Here is a 21,683-nt window from a genome sequence, read left to right as displayed (position 1 = left end):
CTATGTATGAAAATAATGGAGAATCGGGAATGAATTGTTATTTGAACAAATTCCAATGAGAGAAAAATTCCAAGGAGAGGGCCCACCAACCGGGGTTAACTAAAACAGTTAAAGACAGGATCAAAATTTTTTTTAAAAGCATGTAATTGCACAAAGGCCGGTGGCAGGTCTGAAGATTGGAAAGAATTATAAAGGAGAGAATGTCAAAAGGGTTAATAAGAAGGGAAAAATTAGAGTACGAGAGAAAGCTAGCTAGTAATATAAATATGGATGGTAAGAGTTTCTATTAATGTTTAAATAAGAAAAGAGTTAGTGAGCAACGCTCCAGTAGAAAGTGCGTCTAGGGAATTGATGGAAAGTAGGGATGAAATAAACAGGTATTTTGCATCAATCTTCACTAGAAGACTCATTTTACAGGCAGAGATTTTAAGGCAGAGACGAGGAGAATTTTTTGTTGAGGGTCAGAGTCTTTGTAACTCTCTTCTTCAAAAGGCAATGGAAGCAAAGTTTGAATATTTTTATGGCAGAGGTAGATAGATTGTTGATTAAAGGTTATTGGGAATTGGCAAGAATGTGGGGTTGAAGTTCCAATCTGATCAGTCAAGATCTAATTGAATGGCGGAGAAGGATTGAGAAGCTGAGTGGCCTACTCTGTTTCTAATTTGTATGTTCGCATGTATACAACGTTCAAAACAGATCAGAACTACTTAGTGTGGTACAAACCCAAATGGATTAGAAAACCCCAGGGTGCAATCCCCAGCCTATGCTGAGTTAGCTGATCTGAGCCAGTGTTTAATGAGGATGATAATATTACCAATGCTTTTCTGGGTGAGGGATAGCAGAAATAACCAATGAATCTAGCCTCTATATGTGTTATTCAGTGACACCTACAGAGAAATATGTGTGCCTACACTTTGGGTGATGATCGAATAGATTGTTGACATTCATTATCTCAGTTTCATTAAAGACTGCATTTGTTGCCAACGCCATGCATGCACAGTTCCAGTTCTCCAACTGGTCAACCTTTCTGCTTCCAATTCAATCCCAGGTTCTCTTCCATTCCAAACCATTTCCCTCCCAGACACATTAGGAATTTTACTAATACCTCCTCTTGCTGAATTAGAGAGTATAATGTGCATCCTGCTTCCGAAGAGACGAGGACATCTCTGTTTTATTGCGGGGGGGGGGGGGGAAATGTATTGTATGTGGGTGCAGGTAGCAACTGACCGGGAATTCTGGATTTATGGGGGGAAAAGTTCCATCTGAAATCTGGTCTCAGCACTGGGACAGGGATCAGTTGATCAGGGAGCAACTATTTCCTGAAAGATGTGAATGACTCTCTGAGAAGAGCCTGTGTGTTTGGGTTGTTTCACTTCTTGCCTGGTGCTGATTTCCTAGCCTTTGTTTTTATTTTAAGTTTGGCCTTCAATTTATCCACTTATTTTATGCCCATAACATTTTGGAAGATTGGGTACAGCGAAGTGACATCATTAGATTTCTGTGCACGTGTGGACCAGTGCACAGTGCTCTTCCATATTGGTGGCCATCTTGCAAGGCCATGTTACTTTGGCAGGAGATGGTATTTGATGAGAAGAATTTGATATTTGTATTAAGGTTTGATATTACCAGTACTTTTAGATTTTTAAAATATTATTTCATGGGGCGTGGGCATCGCTGGCTAGGCAACCTTCATGTTGCCAAACCCTAATTGCCCTTAAGTGGTCCTAAGCTACCTTCTTGATTTGCTGCAGTCCATGTGGTGTAAGTACACCAACAATGCTATTTGGGAGGGAGTTCCAGAATTTTGACCCAGTGATAGTTAAGGAATGGTTATATAGCTCCAAGTCAGGATGGTGCGTGGCTTGGAGGGAAACTTGCAGGTGGTGGTGTTCCTATGCATCTGCTGCCTTTGTCCTTCTAGGTGGTATGGTACGGTAGCACAGTGGTTAGCACTGCTGCTTCACAGCTCCAGGGTCCCGGGTTCGATTCCCGGCTCGGGTCACTGTCTGTGTGGAGTTTGCACATTCTCCTCGTGTCTGCGTGGGTTTCCTCCGGGTGCTCCGGTTTCCTCCCACAGTCCAAAGATGTGCGGGTTAGGTTGATTGGCCAGGTTAAAATTGCCCTGAGATTCGTAGGTTAGCGGGATTAGTGGGTAAATATGTGGGGGTAGGGCCTGGGTGGGATGGTGGTCGGTGCAGACTCGATGGGCCGAATGGCCTCCTTCTGCACTGTAGGGTTTATATTATTCTATGATTCTATGGTAGAGGTTGCCGGCTTGGAAGGTGCTGTCGAAGGAGCCTTGGTGAGATGGTGCAGTGCATCATGTGGATGGTACACACTGCTGTCACTGTGCATCAGTGTTGGAGGGAGTGAAAGTTGAATGTGGTGGATGGGGTGCCAATCAAGTAAGCTGCTTTGTCCTGGATATTGTTGAGCTTCTGGAGTGTTATTGGAGCTGCACTTATCCAGGCAAGTGGAGAATATTCCATCACACTCCCAACTTGTGCCTTGTAGATGATGGACAGGTTTTGGGGGGGGGGGGGGTGGGCGTCAGGACATGAGATATTCTGCACATAATTCCAAGTTTCTGATTCACTGTTGTAACCACAGCATTTATATGGCTGATCTAAGAACAAAGAACAATACAGCACAGGAACAGGCCCTTCGGCCCTCCAGGCCTGCGCCGCTCATGTGCCCAACTAGACCATGTGTTTGTATCCCTCTATTCCCAGTCTGTTCAAAGAAAGAACAAAGTTCAGTTTCTGGTCAATGGTAACTCCCAGGATGTTGGTAGTGGGAGATTCAGTGATGGTAATGCTATTCAGTGTCAAGGGGAGATGCTGGATCCTCTGTTATTGGAGAGGGTCATTGCCTGACACTTGTGTCAGGCAATGACACAATGTTACTTCCACTGATCAGCCCAAACCTGGATGTTATTCAGGTCTTGCTTTGAATTGGCGCATACTGGTTCAGTATCTGAGGAGTCGCGAATGGTGCTGAACATTGTGTAATCATCAACGAACATCTCCACTTCTGACCTTATGATAGAAGGAAGGATATTGATGATCCAGATGAAGATTGTTGGGCTTCGGACACTACCCTGAGGAACCCCTGCAGTGATGTCCTGGAACTGAGATGATTGATCTATAATCATTACAACCATCCTCCTTTGTGCCTGGTATATGACTCCAACCAGCGGAGCATTTTACCCCCGATTCCCATTGACTCCAGTTTTACTAGGGCTCCTTGACACCACACTTGGTCAAGTGCTGTTTGGATGTCAAGGACAGTCACTCTCACCTCCCCTCTGGATATCAGCTCTTAGGCCCATGTGAATAATACACACAAATCAGGCTGTTCTACTGGTTCCTTTGCATCCAACACAAATTCCTGTAGTGAGTAGTCCATAGAATCCCTGGAATGGAGAAGGGGGCCATTCAGCCCATCCAGTCTACACCGACTCTCCAAATGAGCATTCTACGTTGGCCCACCCCCAGCCCTCTCCCCATAATCCCATGCATTGATCATGGCAAATCCACCTATCCTGCACATCGTTGGACTGTGGGAGGAAACCAGAGCACCCGGAGGAAACCCACACAGACAATCGCCCAAGGCCAGAATTGAACACAGGTCCATGGTGGGTAGAGATCTCCTGGTAGATATTCTCCTTCCAACCTTTAAATATTGAGGTCATTTGTATCATGGGTACTGGAACCCTGCCAGAGATCAGATAATTACATTCTGACCAGGACTCCTACCAAGCCTGTTTGGTTCAGTTACTCATAGTTTTAAACCACTTGAGCCATCCACACAATTAAATGTCTGTGCATTAACTGCAACTTGACTGGAATGTCTGTGCATATGTCAGGAATAGGTTGAATTCTGTGTTGATGACATGGTGAGATTTGATTTTGTTTTTAATTTCCTGGATGGAACTCATTTTCCCAAACATTTAATGACAAAACAGTTTATATTTAATACTTAATACAGTCTTATAAATTATAATTAATTATGTGCAACCTATTAATGCCATTAACAGCCAGTTTCTTAATTGCTGAAATATTGTTTCATTTAAATCTGCAGGACCCAGCAGTGGCATTTGCAAAGAAGGGCTACCACATCCTTCTGGAGAAACCCATGGCAGTAGGTCATCAACATATTATTACTGCAAGTGAGAGGTTATGGTGCAGCAAAATATGGTTGCACCAGATACAGAGAGCATATTTTGCTGTTTTATATGGCCAAACTCAAAACAAATCTTAATTTATATAAGTGGGGAATTTCAAAGTGATGTGGTTGTGTCAGTAATTGATGTTGTTGCAAGCATTAGCTGAATCTAAATACCTTCCTGCAGTTTTCACATGGTGAATCCCTAATCTCAGCCAAATGGAAGTCATCCACACGGAGAAAAGAGAAACATTTAAGTCGGCTGAAGCCATGACTGTAGCTCCCCATAGACAGCTGAAGGTCAGTTTTGGAGAAAACAGGGCAGGTTTTACCCATTACTTCATAACTGGGATATAATACATGTGATATAGAAATCCAACGTAGAAATAAGAATGAATAAAAGTTAGTAAATTAAAATGTTAAAATGTATTAATTCTTTTATTGGTGGAGTGGATTATATAGAAAAATTATTTTGGGGTTGATTTTGAAAATTGGATGAACATAATTCACTGATCCCACCTCATCTCCCAAATGACTCTCCTGACCTCAACCGCTTGCTCTGAAGTCTATCCTTACAGCAACATTCCAAAGAGATTATTCCAAAGAGACTTCAAGAATCACTTTAAATGTCCTCTTGTGCCCCATCCAGTAATTTAAACTGGAATTCTGCCTAGTGGATGAGTAGCGAGCAGGGTCAAGATTGACTTTCTCTATGATTTCAGCTGTAGGGGCAGGAAAATCACTGCCTGCATCATTTGCCATCAGGTCCACCCTACCGGCTGTCAGACCTAGGCACAGACATTACAGTCAGCAGTATCCTGGCAGCTGAGTACCTTGACCCAATTATTCATCTCACAATGACTATTAACCACACAGTTCCTTATTTTTGAAGTGCCGGAGGAGTCAGATTGTTGGGATGTGATACTAAATGAAATAGCACAGAACTGAATAGTGGAAATCCCCATAAAAGGAGGCATATTTATTTGTGGAGTCAAAGCCTGATGGATGAAGCCCACTCCAGACCACCTACATACCTGAGCACAGCCCGAGTCCTCACAGTTTTTATGTACACACTACTCCGTTTTCATAACTCAGATAGTTGTTCAATTTGGGCCCTCCAAAACACCACAAGCTATGACTGTGACACTTTATTCTGCACCCTCTCCTTTTCTTCTCCCTTATGTACTCTATGAACGGTATGTTTTGTTTGTACAGCGCGCAAGTAACAATAAATCAAATCTATAAAATATTCTGTTTCGGTCTAATGCAAAATGAACTATATTATTATACTTTGTTGCAATTAATTTGGCAGTTCAGTACAGAACGTTTGCTTCCAGTGAAATTTTCTTTGAAGATATTGTGCTGTATGGTTTTGTTTTTATTGCTAAATGAATTCTAACTTGATGAAACAAAACAGAACTCTGTTTCTATTGAATTGGATGAGTGGGTGGGTGGGGTACCTTGGTTGTCATGTGCTTCTTTCGCGTCAACACTTGGCTTCGACTTTCTCTCAACGATGAAACTCGAAGTGTTCAGCTCCTTCCCAGGTGCTTTTCCTCCACTTCACGCAGTTTTCGGCCAGGTGTTCTCAGGTGTCAATAGGATTGTTGCAATTTTTAAAGGAGGCTTTGAGCATGTCCTTGAAGTATTTCCTCTGCCCTTTTGGGGTTATTTGCCATGTTGAAGCTCTGAGTAGAGCGCTTGTTTTGGGAGTCTCATGTCAGGCATGGTCAATGCTTTGATGCTGGGGATGTTGCCCTGAGCAAGACATACCTATCCTGCCTTTGGATTTACTGGTGGTACTTCTCAAGGGTTTTGAGATGCTTGCTGTAGTCCAAGTCTCTGAGCCATCTGGGAGGGTAGGTTACTGCCCCGTTGATCATGAGCTTGGCGCTGGATCGGAGGACAAATGGGAATTGGGGGTGTGGTGAAGTCTGAGAAAGCAGTCGAGGATTGCAAAACCTGGATTCAAATACTCTGTTCCTCGTGCAACCGAAGGCTGCACTGACATACAGAAGGCAGTGTTGAAGCTTGTTGTTGATCTCTGACCTTGTTGACAGTAGGCTACCAAGGTATGGAAAGTGGTTCACATTGTCCAAGGCCTCCTCATGGATTTTGATAACTAGAGGGAAGTGCTGTGTAGTGGGGCAGGTTGGTAGAAGACTTTTGTTTAAACAATGATCAGTGTAAGGCCCTTGCACTCGTATGCCTCAGTGAAGGTGTTGATGATGGCTTAGAGCTTGGCCTCAATGCACAGTGATGAGCATTGATGCATACTGTAGTTCAAAGACAGAGGATGAGGTGACCTTGGATCTGGTCTGCGATCGGCAGAGATTGAACATATTCCCCCATTTGTCCTGTAGCTTAGCTCCATTCCAGCAGGGTGAGATGGGCCATTGCAGCATGAAAGCTCGAGTAGAGTATCGGTGCAAAGACACGGCCTTGCTTGACTCCAATCTGAATGTGAATTGGGTCTGTGGTGGATCTGTGGTCAGGATCACAGCTTGCATGCTGTCTTGGAACAGACAGAGGATGGTGACAAACTTTTAGGGGCAGCCAAAATGGAGGAGAATGTGCCATAATCCCTCACAGTTGACAGTGTCAAAGTCCTTTGTGAGGTCAAAGAAGCCATGTACAAGGGTTGGTGTTGTTCCTGCAATTCTCTTCTAGTTGCCATGTGGTGAAGATCATGTCCATTGTGCCCCTTAGAGGGTGGAATCCGCATTGAGACACTAGGAGGAATTCTTCAGCCACAGGGAGAAGGCAATTAAGGAGAACTCTTACAATGACCTTCCCTGTAGCCAACACCTGTAGGTTACTGGACTAGTCACCTTTCTTGAAGATGTTCACAATGATGGTGTCTTTAGATCTTCTGGCATGTTCTCCTTCCAGATAAGGAAATGTGGTCAATTATTCGAGGCTAGTTTCTCCGCCATGTTTTGGTGCTTCGGAAGGTATACCAGCTGCTCCTGATGCCTTATTGTTCTCCAGCTGTTGGGTGGCCTTTCCCACCTTGTGCTGGGCTGGGGTTGTGCTAGGATGGTGGCGAGTAGCATGCTGCAGGATGGAGTTGAGGACACTTGTGTTGAAGAAAGAGTCTCTGTTAAGGAGGTCTTCAAAGTGCTCCTTCCAGCGGGTGCTGACTGCCTCTCTGTTCTTGATGAACACCTCTCCATTCTTGGCCAATAGTGGGGTGGGGCCTTTGATGCTTGAGCCGCAGGTGGTCTTGACTGTGCTAAAGAAACCTTGCATGTCATGGTTGTTGGCTAACTGCTGGATCTCCTGCACTTTTTTCTCCACCTGTCAACTGTTCTTTAGGTCATGGGTTTTTTGCTTTTCGTAGAGCTGCTTTCTTGCCCTCCATTTGGGTTGCTGTTTCAAGTTTTAAAAAAAACTTGTGCTTTTGGCTTATTAGCTCCTGGATGTCCTGCCTAGAGGGCAGACCAGGCTCTTGTGAACACTTGGCGTCTCTAGGCCACCATGAATCATCAGGTTGGCAGTGAGATGCTAGCTGAATAGGGTTCTTTTATCAGAGACTTTTGAGTGCCTCAACATTGATTTTCCTGCGGTATTGTTTCTGTTGCCATCATTGCTTTAGGGCTATATTGATAATCACAGAGCGCATTAGACAATGGTCCAGCAATCGTTGGCTCTTGTAATGATACGAGTGATACTCTTGTCCTTGCAGTCTCTTGCTCGGACGATGACGTAACCGAGCAGGTGGCAGTGCTTGAAACAAGGGTGTTGCCATGAGACCTTGTACTTGTCTGTCTGATGGATGAAGCAAGGTGTTGGTTATGACAAGGCTGTGTTCTAAGGATTTTACTAGGAGCAGAGTGCTTTTGGTGTTGGATTTTCCCATCCCACTGTCTGCTGATTACATTTCTCCAGAGGTCTGTGTCTTTTCCAGCTCAGTTGTTCAAAGACGATCAGCTTTTTGCCCATTGGGATTTGGGCCAAGGATTGTTTGAGGCTGGAGCAAAATTCCTCTTTGGATGTCTGTAGCTTCCACTGTTGAGATGTATGTGCTGAGGATTGTAGTGCACTAGGGTGAGCTGAAGTGTCAAGAGGCATTCATTTATCCTGCAAGGGGAGACTCTGAGACGGCCAACTAGTTTGTTTTTAATGGCGAAGCCAATCCCGTGGAGGCAGTGGTGATCTTCTGGCTTACCGTTCCGGAAGAACGGGTCGGCATGGTGGCACACTGGTTAGCACTGCTGCCTCACAGCGCCAGGAACTTGGGTTCAATTCTGGCCTTGGGTCACTGTCTGTGCGGAGTTTGCACATTTTCCCCATGTCTGCGTAGGTTTTCTCTGGGTGCTTCGCTTTCCTCCCACAGTCCAAAGATGTGTAGGTTAGGTTGATTGGCCATGCTAAATTGTCCCTTCGTGTCAGGGGATTAGCAGGGTAAATATGTGGGGTTATGGGAATAGAGTCGGGTGGGATTGTGGTCAGTGCAGACTCGATGGGCCGAATGGCCTCCTTCTGCACTGTAGGGATTCTATGATTCTAAGAAGGTGTAGTCACCACCTTTATTTTTTGAGCTGGCCTTTCCCTGCTGCCAGATCTTGCTTAGGACGGTGATGTCAGTGTTCATGCCTGACCTCCTGGGAAATGATAGCAGTACACCATTCTGGGGTCTCGCTGTTGGGGTTGTCCATGAGGGTCCTGATATTCTGGATCCTGGACATAATGTTAAGGAATGGAAGATGCTTGTGTGTGTGCTCTATTAACATGGTGGCTGTTGAACACCAGCTACCACACATGCTTGACAGAGCAAAGACTTGGTCCAGTAGCAAGGGGGTCCAAGCTGACTGGAGACCAGGTTTGGCTGTATGGGCCTAGAACATTATTGGGCACACATTCCTGCTGTTCTCCTTTCTCCTTCCCTGGGATTTATAAAATGCATTGGAGGGCTCATCATGGTGGTATTGGCCTCTAACTGTCAATGACTGTGTTTCTCCTCTCATTGTGAATGGCTCCACTACTCCCCTCTTGTTGTGAATGTTCCATTGCTCCTCTCACTGCTGATGGCCCTGATGCTCCTCTCTCATTCTTCAACGAGGGGAGATCAAATTGAGGTATACAAGATGATAAAAGGTATGAATAAAGTAGACGTGGCGCGGATGCTTCCGCTGGTGGGGATTGTAGGACGAGAGGTCATAGTCTTAGGATAAGGGGTAGCAAATTTAAAACAGAGTTGAGGAGAAACCTTCTCCCAAAGAGTTGTGAATCTGTGGAATTCACTACCCCAAAGTGTGGTGGATGCTGGGACAGTGAGTAAATTTGAGGAGTTAGACAGATTTTTAATTGGTTATGGGGAGAAAGCAGGAAAATGGGGATGAGGAGCATATCGGCCATGATCGAATGGCGGAGCAGACTCGATGGGCTGAATGGCCTAATTCTGCATCTATATCTTATGAACTTCTCGGTGGTGGCTACCACCTCGGTCCTCTTCACACCCTCTTCTTGGTGGTGGTTACTACCTCTGAGTCCTCTTTTCACCCACATCACTACAGTAGTACTAAAGATTTATGCACCAGAACCAGCTTTTGTGCCGAGCAGATCCTGAAATGGGATTGAGCCGACCTTGGGGATTATCAGTTAGATGGCCAGACTAAGTCTAGTAAAAAGTCTCACAACACCAGGTTAAAGTCCAACAGGTTTATTTGGTAGCAAACGCCACTAGCTTTCGGAGCGCTGCCCCTTCGTCAGGTGAGTGGGAGATCTGTTCACAAACAGCAAACGGCATATAAAGACACAAACTCAATTTACAGAATAATGATTGGAATGCGAGTCTTTACAGCTAATCAAGTCTTAAAGGTACAGACAATGTGAGTGGAGAGAGCATTAAACACAGGTTAAAGAGATGTGTATTGTCTCCACACAGGACAGCCAGTGAGATTCTGCAAGTTGTGGGGGTTACTGATAGTGTGACATGAACCCAAGATCCCGGTTGAGGCCGTCCTCGTGTGCGGAACTGGGCTATCAGTTTCTGCTCAGCGACTCTGCACCGTCGTGTGTCGTGAAGGCCGCCTTGGAGAACGCTTACCCGAAGATCAGAGGCCGAATGCCTGTAACTGCTGAAGTGTTCCCCAACAGGAAGAGAACACTCTTGCCTGGTGATTGTCAGGCGGTGTTCATTCATCCGTTGTCATAGCGTCTGCATGGTTTCCCCAATGTACCATGCCTCAGGACATCCTTTCCTACAGCGTATCAGGTAGACAACGTTGGCCGAGTTGCAAGAGTATGTACCGTGTACCTGGTGGATCCTGTTCTCACGTGAGATGATGGCATCTGTGTCGATGATCCGGCACGTCTTGCAGAGGTTGCTGTGGCAGGGTTGTGTGGTGTCATGGTCACTGTTCTCCTGAAGGCTGGGTAGTTTGCTGCGGACAATGGTCTGTTTGAGGTTGTGCGGTTGTTTGAAGGCAAGAAGTGGGGTTGTGGGGATGGCCTTGGCGAGATGTTCGTCTTCATCAATGACATGTTGAAGGCTCCGGAGGAGATGCCGTAGCTTTTCCGCTCCGGGGAAGTACTGGACGACGAAGGGTACTCTGTCCATCGTGTCCCATGTTTGTCGTCTTAGGAGGTTGGTGCGGTTTTTCGCTGTGGCACGTCAGAACTGTCAATCAATGAGTCGAGCGCCATATCCTGTTCTTATGAGGGCATCTTTCAGCGTCTGAAGGTGTCTGTTGCGATCCTCCTCATCTGAGCAGATCCTGTGTATATGGAGGGCTTGTCCGTAAGGAATGGCTTCTTTAACGTGTTTAGGGTGGAAGCGGGAGAAGTGGAGCATTGTGAGGTTATCCGTGGGCTTGCGGTACAGTGAGGTGCTGAGGTGACCGTCCTTAATGGAGATGCGTGTGTCCAAGAATGCAACCGATTCCCGACAGTAGTCCATGGTGAGTGATGGTGGGATGGAACTTGTTGATGTCATCATATAGTTGTTTCAGTGATTGTCCACCATGAGTCCAAAGGAAGAAAATGTAATCGATGTATCTAGTGTATAGCATTGGTTGAAGGTCCTGTGCAGTGAAGAAGTCTTGTTCGAACCTGTGCATGAAGATGTTGGCATATTGAGGTGCGAATTTGGTTCCCATGGCTGTTCCGTGTGTCTGGATAAAGAACTGGCTGTTGAAGGTGAAGACATTGTGGTCTCGGCCAACGTCGTGGCAACTCTGCCAACGTTGTCTACCTGATACGCTGTAGGAAAGGATGTCCTGAGGCATGGTACATTGGGGAAACCATGCAGACGCTACGATGAATGAACACCGCCCGACAATCACCAGGCAAGAATGTTCTCTTCCTGTTGGGGAACACTTCAGCGGTCACGGGCATTCGGCCTCTGATCTTCGGGTAAGCGGCCTTCACGACACACGACAACGCAGAATCGCTGAGCAGAAACTGATAGCCAAGTTCTGCACACATGAGGACGGCCTCAACCGGGATCTTGGGTTCATGTCACACTATCTGTAACCCCCACGACTTGCCTGGACTTGCAAAATCTCACTAACTGTCCTGTTTGGAGACAATACACATCTCTTTAACCTGTGCTTAATGCTCTCTCCACTCACATTGTCTGTACCTTTAAGACTTGATTCGCTGTAAAGACTCGCATTCCAATCATTATTCTGTAAATTGAGTTTGTGTCTTTATGTGCCCTGTTTGCTGTTTGTGAACAGATCTCCCACTCACCTGACCGAAGGAGCATTGCTCCGAAAGCTAGTAGCGTTTGCTACCAAATAAACCTGTTGGACTTTAACCTGGTGTTGTGAGACTTCTTACTGTGTTTACCCCCGTCCAACGCCGCCATCTCCACATCAGACTAAGTCTGCTCAGGATGAAAAACTACCTGTTTTTAAATTTGAATTCTATTCAATTTTATCAACCAGCATGTAACAAGTAAACTTTGAACCTAGAATTGTCAATTATTATTGTTTCTATGTTAGATATAACAATTCCGTCTTAAATAGCACTTCGGATGCTTGAGTCTGAAAAGCACTGCAGACTAGAGTGAAAAATTGCCTCCAATGTCTTTCCCCTTAAATCATCAAAGTAGTCCTTAAATGAGACAGGTGGCATGACAACAACTATCCTTTCTGGCACCTTGTTCTGGTTATTATTCACTGTAAAAACTACTTCCTGAAGTCTGACCCGGTGACTTTTCAGACCCCTGAACCTATGCCCTCTTGTCCTGCTTCTCTGGTGGATTGACAAGTGTTATTTCAGGCTTGCGTTCTATATTGCACTATGCTATCCTTCTCTTTGCCATATGGTATATTCTTAAACACTATTCTTATTTTTTTGCTGTGAGATTACATGCAATTCTCAAAGTAATGCATTCAAACTTTGACAGCTGTTCACTTTGATCTAGAAAGTGCAAGTGCAGAAAAAGCAACAAATGTTCTCTTAGTAACCTTGCTACTGCCAACAGGAAACATAAAGCATTTAAAACAAGCCCAGACTATATTCAAAGATATGATCAGTTATAGAGTCAATGGTTCTTTGCTATTTTAAGATAACAGGATAGTATATATAGTAGCATGTCCGGCACTTAACCACATTAATCTCCAGTAAATTCACCTCTCATCATTTCTCAGTTTTTTCGTGCAACCCAACCATGCCCCACCGCCCCCTCCCTCCAACTGTTCTGAAGGTGTTAACTCTTATTGTAGTTAAATTTTTCAAATGATTTAAGTTAATCTTTTTTGCTTTGTTAACCAGGTGACTGTGGCTGATTGTAAAGAGATTGTTGCTGTGTGCAAGGAGAACAATGTGATACTTTCAGTTGGCCATGTCCTGCGATACTCCCCACCGATTTTAAAAGTACAGGTATGTTTACCTGAAAGCTGAGTTCTGATATGCTTTATGTGCAGGAATATCAAAGATCAGATCTTATCACAATTGACAACCAGAAAAAAGTCTTAACATTTGGGTGGCATGGTGGCACAGTGGTTAGCAATGTTGCCTCACAGCACCAGGGGCCCGGGTACAATTCCGGCCTTGGGTGACTGTGTGGAGTTTGCACGTTCTCATCGTGTCTGTGTGAGTTTCCTCCGGGTGCTCCGGTTCTAAAGATGTGTGGGTGAGGTTGATTGACCATGCTAAATTGCTACTTTGTGGCAGGGGGATTAGCAGGGTAAATATGTAGGGTTGCGGGAATAGGGCCTGGGCAGGATTGTTGTTGGTACAGGCTCCTCCTGTATTGTGGGGATTCTATGATTTGATTTTCCTCTTTCGCTTGTTGGTGCAAAATCAATTGTAAATGCATTCAATGTCCGTTCATGCATTAAAATGGAAAGTGGTGAACTTTGTTCATTGGGTTCAGAGGCTTTTAAGGTTGAATAGTTGTGTTTATTGGTAACACCTAACTATATACATATGTAAAAGATATAGCCCAGACAATGAGCTTACTTCATACATCTACACAGGTCTCTGCATATTTTTCGACTGACTCAGGTCTCTTGTCATCACCAGTGAGTGGTACGGTTCTTTAGTCCCACATTAACCCTGGCTATGCCAAACACCCTTGTACTATAGAAAGTCTAAATTTCTTCTACAAAAGCAAAATGCTGAAGATACTGAAAATCTGAAATTAAAAGCAGAAAGTGCTGGAAATATTGAGCAGATCTGGCGGCATCTGTGGAGGGAGAAACAGGGTTAACATTTAAGGCTTGTGAGCTTTCATCAGAATTAGGATAAAGTAAGAAATGTAATAGATTTAAATGAAAGGGGGAAGAGTGGGAGCAAGAAAAAAGGGGAAGTGATGGAATCAAACGCAGGTGAGATTATGGGCAGGATTCTCTGATCTCATCCATATCTGCCCCACTGCCAGCAAGAACAAAGAATTTGGTGCTCAGCTAAAACTCCATTCACTGCAGCAGCACTGGAGGATGAAGTCGGGGGTTTCAACGTAAATTACAAAAGGTTTCATGTTGTAAGGCCAAAGAGAATGGTAATGGGACAAGCAAAGAAACAAAAGGTGTGTCTAGAGGAGGTATGAATTATAGGAAATACGAAATGAAGGAAGCAAAGGAGAATCGAGATGGGGAGAAAAACAAAGCATCAAAGAAACGTAAAACAAAAGTGGGCAGAGATAAAGTGTTGAGTGCGGAAGCCGACAAAGTGCTCGGTCAAAAGTTCCTCAAGCTTTGGTCTTGGAACATGAAACCTTTTGTATTTCAGTCTCTCCTACCTTCCACCCTATCAAAGACTTTCCCATTGATCTTCCTCCCACGCTTCCCCCTTTTACTTACTGAAAACTTATTATGTTTCTATCTTCTTCCAGTTCTGATTAAATTTCACATACCTGCAACATTAGCTCAATTTCTCTCTCCACGGATGCTGCATGACCTGCTGAGTATTTCCAGCATTTTTGTTTTTAGTTCTATTTTTCCGACTGGATGCAGTGTAGCAAGAGAATTTAGATGGTGGAGAGGGGTGAGGGTCATAGTACCTTCCACCTTTCTCACTAGGGTATAAATTAAACCCAGATGGGATCAGAGTGCTCTCTGTCCACTGGTTATAAAGGTCATATTTGATAAGTTTTGGTGTCTAGTTGTTCAACAGCGACCTTAGTGAAATTATAGGATGAGATGTTAAACCTAGGCCCTGGGTGTTCTTTAAGGTGAGTGTAAAAGATCCAAGCTGTTATACAATGCAGAGCAGAGGAATTATCCTATGTGTCTTAGACAATACTTATCTCTCAACCAACATCACTAGAGCAAGATTATTGAGTTACAGTACAAGTGCTTTGCTCTGCATTCAATTAGTCATGTACCTGACTTAGGCGTACCAATTTTGACTTGGCTAAATTGGCGGTAGTGTCTATAACAATCTCAGAATGTGGTTGATATGAGTTCCATGTCGGCTGGCGGCTGGTTGATAGACTTGCCACTCTTTTTGCACAGAATACTGTGGTTACCACCATTTTATCAGCTCAGAATATTTGCCTGTTTTTGGTAGTAGGCCCTTTTTATGTGCAGATTATGTCCTATGATGGGCAAAGGACCCCTGATTGCCATTTTGGAACAGAACTGAACAGAACGTTTGCTGGGCATGATCTGACCAATTTTATATGCAGTTCAGCCAAAAAGGAATAAAATGTTAAGTTTAATATTACTTTCGTGGAGCAAATAGGAGCAGGAATGTTCTGCCAGGCCCCTTAAAGATAATGCGAACCACTGTTGCCTCAGGTTCCATATGCCACAATCTCTTTTTCCAACCTTTTCCACACCAGCACTCAATTTGTTGATGGCTGGATGGCCTCCAAGCCTATGGATGTTGCTTTAAGAGACACATTTGGAGTGGGCAGCATGCCAGTTCTATTTGAAGACAAAAAAAATACAGCAAGACTTGCATTCGTTTCGCATCATTCTTAATCTCAGAGCCTCCTAATGCTTTACTGCCACTGAAGTACTTTTTGAAATGTATTCAGAATTGTAATGTAGGAAACAAACTAGCCAATTTGCGCGCGCACATCTCCCACAAACAACAATGAAATAATAACTCAATAATCTTGTTCTAGTGATGTTGGTTGAGAGATAAGTATTGTCGAAGACACATAGGATAATTCCTCTGCTCTGCATCGTATAATACCTGGGATCTTTTACACTCACCTTAAAGAACACCCAAGGCCTAGGTTTAACAACTCGTCCAAAAGAGGGATTTAATGGAAATCAAGGCCTCGGATGGCTCTATTCTTTTCACTACTGGCACAAGCTGATGGTATCGACTGGCTGTCTGACCAACAATTTACTTCTGGGTGTACAAAAAGAGCAAGTGTTTCATTCTCCTGCTTAACATCTCTCACTTTGATAAGTATTTATAGTCAGTTATTTACTTCCTTATCTGGGAGAATATTATAACAACAACAATGACGGTGTGTATTGTATAGAGCCTTTAATGTACATAATGTCCCAAAGATTTTACACAGTAACAATGCAAGAAACAAGGAGAAAGTTTAGGAGGAATAATTTGGAACTTTTGTTTTAAATGCTTAAAAGAAATTAATTGAAAACATGAATTGGTTTTAAAAACAATTTTCTCAGCAGAGCTTGGGTGACTGAAAACTCCGCCACCAATAGGTTTTTATTTATTTGTTCTGGCGATCTGGGCAAGAAAGGGAGCATGTTTTTGTTAGTTGAGATAATGGTGATGGGCTTCTTCATATCTGCTGCAGTCCCCATTGTGATTGTTCATCTATGATGATACATAAAGAATTAAAAGATTTTGGCATGGTTTCCATCAAGGAACAGCAATATATTTTAAGTAAGTCGGGGAGGGGAACTTTGAGGTTATACTTTTCCTGGGTCATTGCTGTTCTTGTTCTTCTCAGTGGTGAAGATTGGAGGGCTAGGAGTGCTGTCAACGTAAGCTCGTTCTGTTGTGGAGTGTTTCCTGTCGATCATACATGGAGCATCATAATGCATTGTTAGTGGAGGAAGTGGATATTGAGTTTTGTAATGGGATAAAAGAAAAAGGGAATACAGGAGATCAGTGTCATCGGACTAAAGGGTGCAGAACAGGAAGGAAAATCGGGAAGAGATTGAGGAGGTTAGTTTGCCAAGAGCCATAAACACCGGGTCAAAGATTTTAAATTTAATGCTATAGAAGTCAATAAACCAGCATATACTGTGGTGATATGAGTGATAGGTGAGCAGAGTTTGATGCAAAACAGGAAACTGGCAGCTGTGTATTGGACATGTTGGAGATTATGCAGGATTAACAAAGGGAAGAGCCCCGAATCTGGATTTGAATGGAGTATGGATAAGGGTTTTTCCAGTAGTAGTCAGAGTAGAGGGGAGTGGTTTTTTGGGGGTGGAACTAAGAAGTTTGGTGCTGATAAGATTGTATGATGTGGAGTTGCCGGCGTTGGATTGGGGTAGGCACAGTAAGTAGTCTCACAACACGAGGTTAAAGTCTAACAGGTTTATTTGGTAGCACAAGCTTTCGGAGCGTTGCCCCTTCATCAGTGAGTGAAGAGTTCAGTTCACAAACAGGACATATAAAGACACAAACTCAATTACAAGATAATGGTTGGAATGCGAGTCTTAGCAGATAATCAAGTCTTTACAGATGCAGACAATGTGAGTGGAGAGAGGGTTAAGCACAGGTTAAAGAGGTGTGAATTGTCTCCAGTCAGGACAGTTAGTGAGATTTTGCAAACCCAGGCAAGTCGTGGGGGTTATAGATAGTGTGACATGAAACCAAGATCCCGACCTTTTGGCTAAGATCAAGTGTAGTATGGTCGGCAGCCCATGGTTGGCCGCACTTGGTTGAGGTCATTAGGTTACACTGAAGCTTCATATGTTTCATATGAAGCAATTTTTTAAAGCGGCATCTCGGCCTTTTGGCTAAGATGCAAATGAGTTCAAGTCTTGGAGGAGGAACCTCCCCCTTCTCCAATCAGCTTGGCTCATATAGATCAGGCCCAGGACAGGGTGGTTTGGTCGCTCGCCCTGCCTTGTCAGCCTGGATCTGAAATGTCTCAACTTGTTGAGACTCTGAATTGGATTTGATTTGGTTGAATTGGAAAAGTATAAAAAAAACATGAACCCAAGATCCCGGTTGAGGCCATCCTCATGTGTGCGGAACTTGGCTATCAGTTTTTGCTCAGCGATTCTGCATTGTTGTGTCGTGAAGGCCGTCTTGGAGAACACTTACCTGAAGATCAGAGGCTGAATGCCCTTGACTGCTGAAGTGTTCCCCGACAGGAAGGGAACACTCCTGCGTGGTGATTGTTGAGCAGTGTCCGTTCTTCCGTTGTCGTAGTGTCTGCATGGTCTTGTCAATGTACCATGCCTCAGGACATCCTTTCCCTCAAGCGTATCAGGTAGACAATGTTGGCAGAGTCACAAGAATATGTACCATGTACCTGGTGGATGGTGTTCTCACGTGAGATGATGGCATCCGTGTCGATGATCCGGCATGTCTTGCAGAGGTTGCTGTGGCAGGGTTGTGTGGTGTCATGATCACTGTTCTCCTGAAGGCTGGGTAGTTTGCTGCGTACAATGGTCTGTTTGAGGTTGCGCGGTTGTTTGAAGGTAAGTAGTGGAGATGTGGGGATGGCCTTGATGAGATGTTCGTCTTCATAAGATAAGGCTGTAGTGTTTGAAACTCAGTTTCAGGTCAAATTAATCTTTTATTATTCAAAAGCTCCATAACAGATTTAATATCCATCAGAATATTTGACAATTATACAATTAATTTCTATACATGGAGATTGGAAGTTGATTTTACACTATGTATTTCTGCTATGAAAATGTTGCTTTGTGCCACTTCTTTTTCTTAGCTTTCTTACGTGGCTCTGTTTATTTTTCCCCTCTTCCTCTAGTGTAATATGTCAGTACTGTACCCTGTGTAAACACATTGTTTAATCCATGCTGTTCTCCCTGTGTCATTTATTTTTCACTCTGACAGTTCCCCTGCATGTGACACTGTTCAAACCAATGCAGTAATAATCTACCATTCATTGCACAAAAGCTGTCCTTTGTAACATTGTTTTGACTATGGCACCCTTCTATTCATTAGATTTGTATTAATGCACAGATTAAACATTTATTCTCATTACCATGTCATTTTGAACAATTTATATTGTAGTTTCAGGAGGGGAAAAAACAGGATTTGACCAGCTTTGGTAAACATATTTCACAAAACTCTTCAGAATGGAGACCCTTGTAAGATAATTATTTTCTGCTAGATAAGAAACTATTACTAAACTGATTTCAAAGTTTTACCTGTAAAAGTGTGCTGAACAGAATGTAATTGATGTAATAGACTATGAGCAGCACTTTCCCTCCAGTATAAAGAAACAGATGCCATCAGGTGAAGAAGGAAGATGAAAGTAGTTACAGACTGCAACTTTTACAGAAGTGGGGAGCTAATTGGATGGCCAGTTAGCGGGTATGGGGACAGGAATGGAGGTGGGACTAAAGAAGTGCAGGCTAATTTAAACACACCACATCAGTCAGTACCGTTTGCTGGAGAAAATGAAAGCTCTCGCTGGTCAGTGGCACTGATGGCATAGAGATGTTTGGAGTGGATGCCACTTGCATCTCACTGCTACACCATTCCATTCATCCATAGCACAAGTCTAGGTCTCAGGCAGTTACCAAACAGAATGACGGTCTCACCCCTTTTGGGAGGCCAACATCATCTTCAGCTTCCTTGACCCAACGAGTGAGGGACCATCTATTCAGAAGGGCTTAATGACTCAGGCTGCCCCTGCACTAACGGCAGTGCAGCAATCTCTGGAGGAGGAGTACAACTACCTTGTGCATTTCAGCTGCAATCAGACTGGAGGAGGCCACAAGGGGAGCAACGTGTAGATATGTCTGAGAGCGGCGGCCACTCTGTCAGGCAGGTCACTTTGTGGATCACCAGGTTATGCCTCATCTGTAACTATGCGGTTATGCACATTTTGGACAAAATTAAATATGGACACCTGACTTCAGATGTGTGAGCCTCTATTCTTTCATGGCAAAATTTGAAAAATTGTTTGTGAGGTAAACAAAGGTCTTTGAATGGGGACAGTGATACTGTTATGACCAAGTGATGAGGAAGTTGGATGACTCCCCTCTTTGTCCTTCCCTCATTTGACCCCAACAGGTTATTTTGTTTGAAAAGCATATACTTGCAAATTCAGTGAGTGCTTCACTGTTTACGTGGTGTGATTTATAAAGAACGAATAGGACCGGTTTTCTTGAGTTTTAACGAAGAATGAAGTTATCTTTATTAAACTTAAACTGACCTAAGTAAAATAATCTCACACACACACACACACACACACACACACTCTCAAACGCACACCTATCTGCACAGACACAAATAAATGCAGATCACAGAGTGGGGAAAGGATAGGTTGGCCAAATTTGAATCCATTCAAAATAAGAGTACACATTCTGTAGTCTGGTGACTCAGCTGGCTTCAAGCTGAATTTGATAGTTTTAATGCTTCCGGTTTAAAGATGCAGATGACTGAGTTGTTTGTTCTTCAGGAAATGGTTGTGTGGGGTTGGATTCCTTTAAGAAATCTCGGTCTGCCTCCCTGGATGTTCACAGTTAGCAAACAGGGCTTAAAGCTGGGTTGGGAAATAAAGGAGGCAGGAGGGGCACTGCTTAGATCTTCCCCTCAGTTGCTTGTGCTCAGTCCTGCTGAGAAAAGATGTACTTAAAACATAGCGGGTTGGTTTATCATGTGACTTTCCTCTCCCAACCGCCACGAGGAATAAAATAAAAAATATTGGCTGGAACTTTTTGGTGTTCATGCCGGTGGAATCTTCCAGTCCTGTCAACGCGCACCCCTGCTGCAGGTTTCTCAGCAGTGAGGGGTGCATTCAACAGGAAACCTCATTGACAACGGCGGGACCAGGAGATCTCACCGCTGGCCAATGGCAGGCTGCCTCCAGGAGGTTGCTTGCTAAATTCCACCCATTGTTAATATATCCCAAAGGTTACTTGATTAGCTCACATCTGCAAGCTAACCAAGCCAGGCTCCGTTGCCCAGATGATTAGGCTCCAACAGTTGAAAACTTCAGCTGATTACTGTAGATACTTTGCAAATGAGACAGGAAATGTGACCCTGTCGCACTCCTCTGAAGCCATCACCTTTGATGGGTTTTCAGGCAGACTGACCACTCCAATGATTTGGAATGTATGGTAATGCAAACTGGGATTAGCCATCTTGGGCTGTGAGTTCAAGTCACTTTGATCTCTGTTTCTTAAAATGTCTGTTTCTAAAAGTTCTGTTCAGGTTTCCAATTGTAGATTAAAAATCATGATTTAGCATGAATATATCTTCATGATAGATCTTTGGACAGATCTGCAACATTCATCCATTCAAGACTGGACTCCCACTGGAAGTGTTCTCACAAGCAGCTCAACATGAGTCCCTGAGCATGTTATCCCCCTGGATTAGAAGGACTCAGCTGAAATGTGCCTAGATCAGATCACCCCTGACGCTGACAACATCATGATGAGACCATCAAGCCCATTTACCTCCCTGTGCAGTTTGGGAATCCATTTGTTCTGCATCGTCTTCCTCCAAAAAGCTGTTGTTCCAGTGTTTCACCCTCTTCAAGGTCCACTCCCCTCTGGAAGACTATGGTATAAAGAGCTCAGGAAGCCATCAAAATGTGTGAAACCCTTGCAGAAATGTATTTCAGGGTGTTACCCAAACAGTCCAAGCACTGGAATTGCATCTTAAGAAGGCCTGCGGCCTACTTGGTGGTGGTCCTTTTGAAAAGACAACTTCAGTTCTAGAAGCTCTGTGACTCTGTTTTAGGATCAAATAGAGGGTTGAGTAGCCATCTCTTCCTGGATTAACCCTTGTTCACTCGAAGCCATCCATATAGTATGGGGGATGAAATGAAGAACTATGGCACCCTGGATTGCCAGAGAATGAAAGAAACATAGCAGCTGCCAGGAAAGTAAGTGCACAAATCGGTTGTGGTCACAGACCAGCTGAACATTGAGAGGGCGGAAGTCTTTCTCATTGATGAACCTCACTGACCA

General features: G+C 43.9%; 1 protein-coding gene across 1 annotated transcript in view; it reads left to right on the top strand.

Annotated features, from left to right (window-relative positions):
• Positions 1 to 21,683, top strand: part of LOC144509884 (alpha-N-acetylgalactosaminidase) — a 209,548-nt gene that overhangs the window by 37,307 nt on the left and 150,558 nt on the right. The window contains exons 5-6 of the mRNA XM_078238828.1: positions 4,084 to 4,143; positions 12,895 to 13,002. Of these exons, the coding sequence (XP_078094954.1) occupies positions 4,084 to 4,143; positions 12,895 to 13,002 (168 nt within the window). The remainder of the gene's footprint in view (positions 1 to 4,083; positions 4,144 to 12,894; positions 13,003 to 21,683) is intronic.

The sequence above is a fragment of the Mustelus asterias genome, chromosome 22 (genome assembly GCF_964213995.1).
Source record: "Mustelus asterias chromosome 22, sMusAst1.hap1.1, whole genome shotgun sequence".
Lineage (NCBI taxonomy): Eukaryota > Metazoa > Chordata > Chondrichthyes > Carcharhiniformes > Triakidae > Mustelus > Mustelus asterias.
Note: the sequence above shows the minus strand (reverse complement) of the source record. Positions and strands in the feature narration are given on the sequence as shown.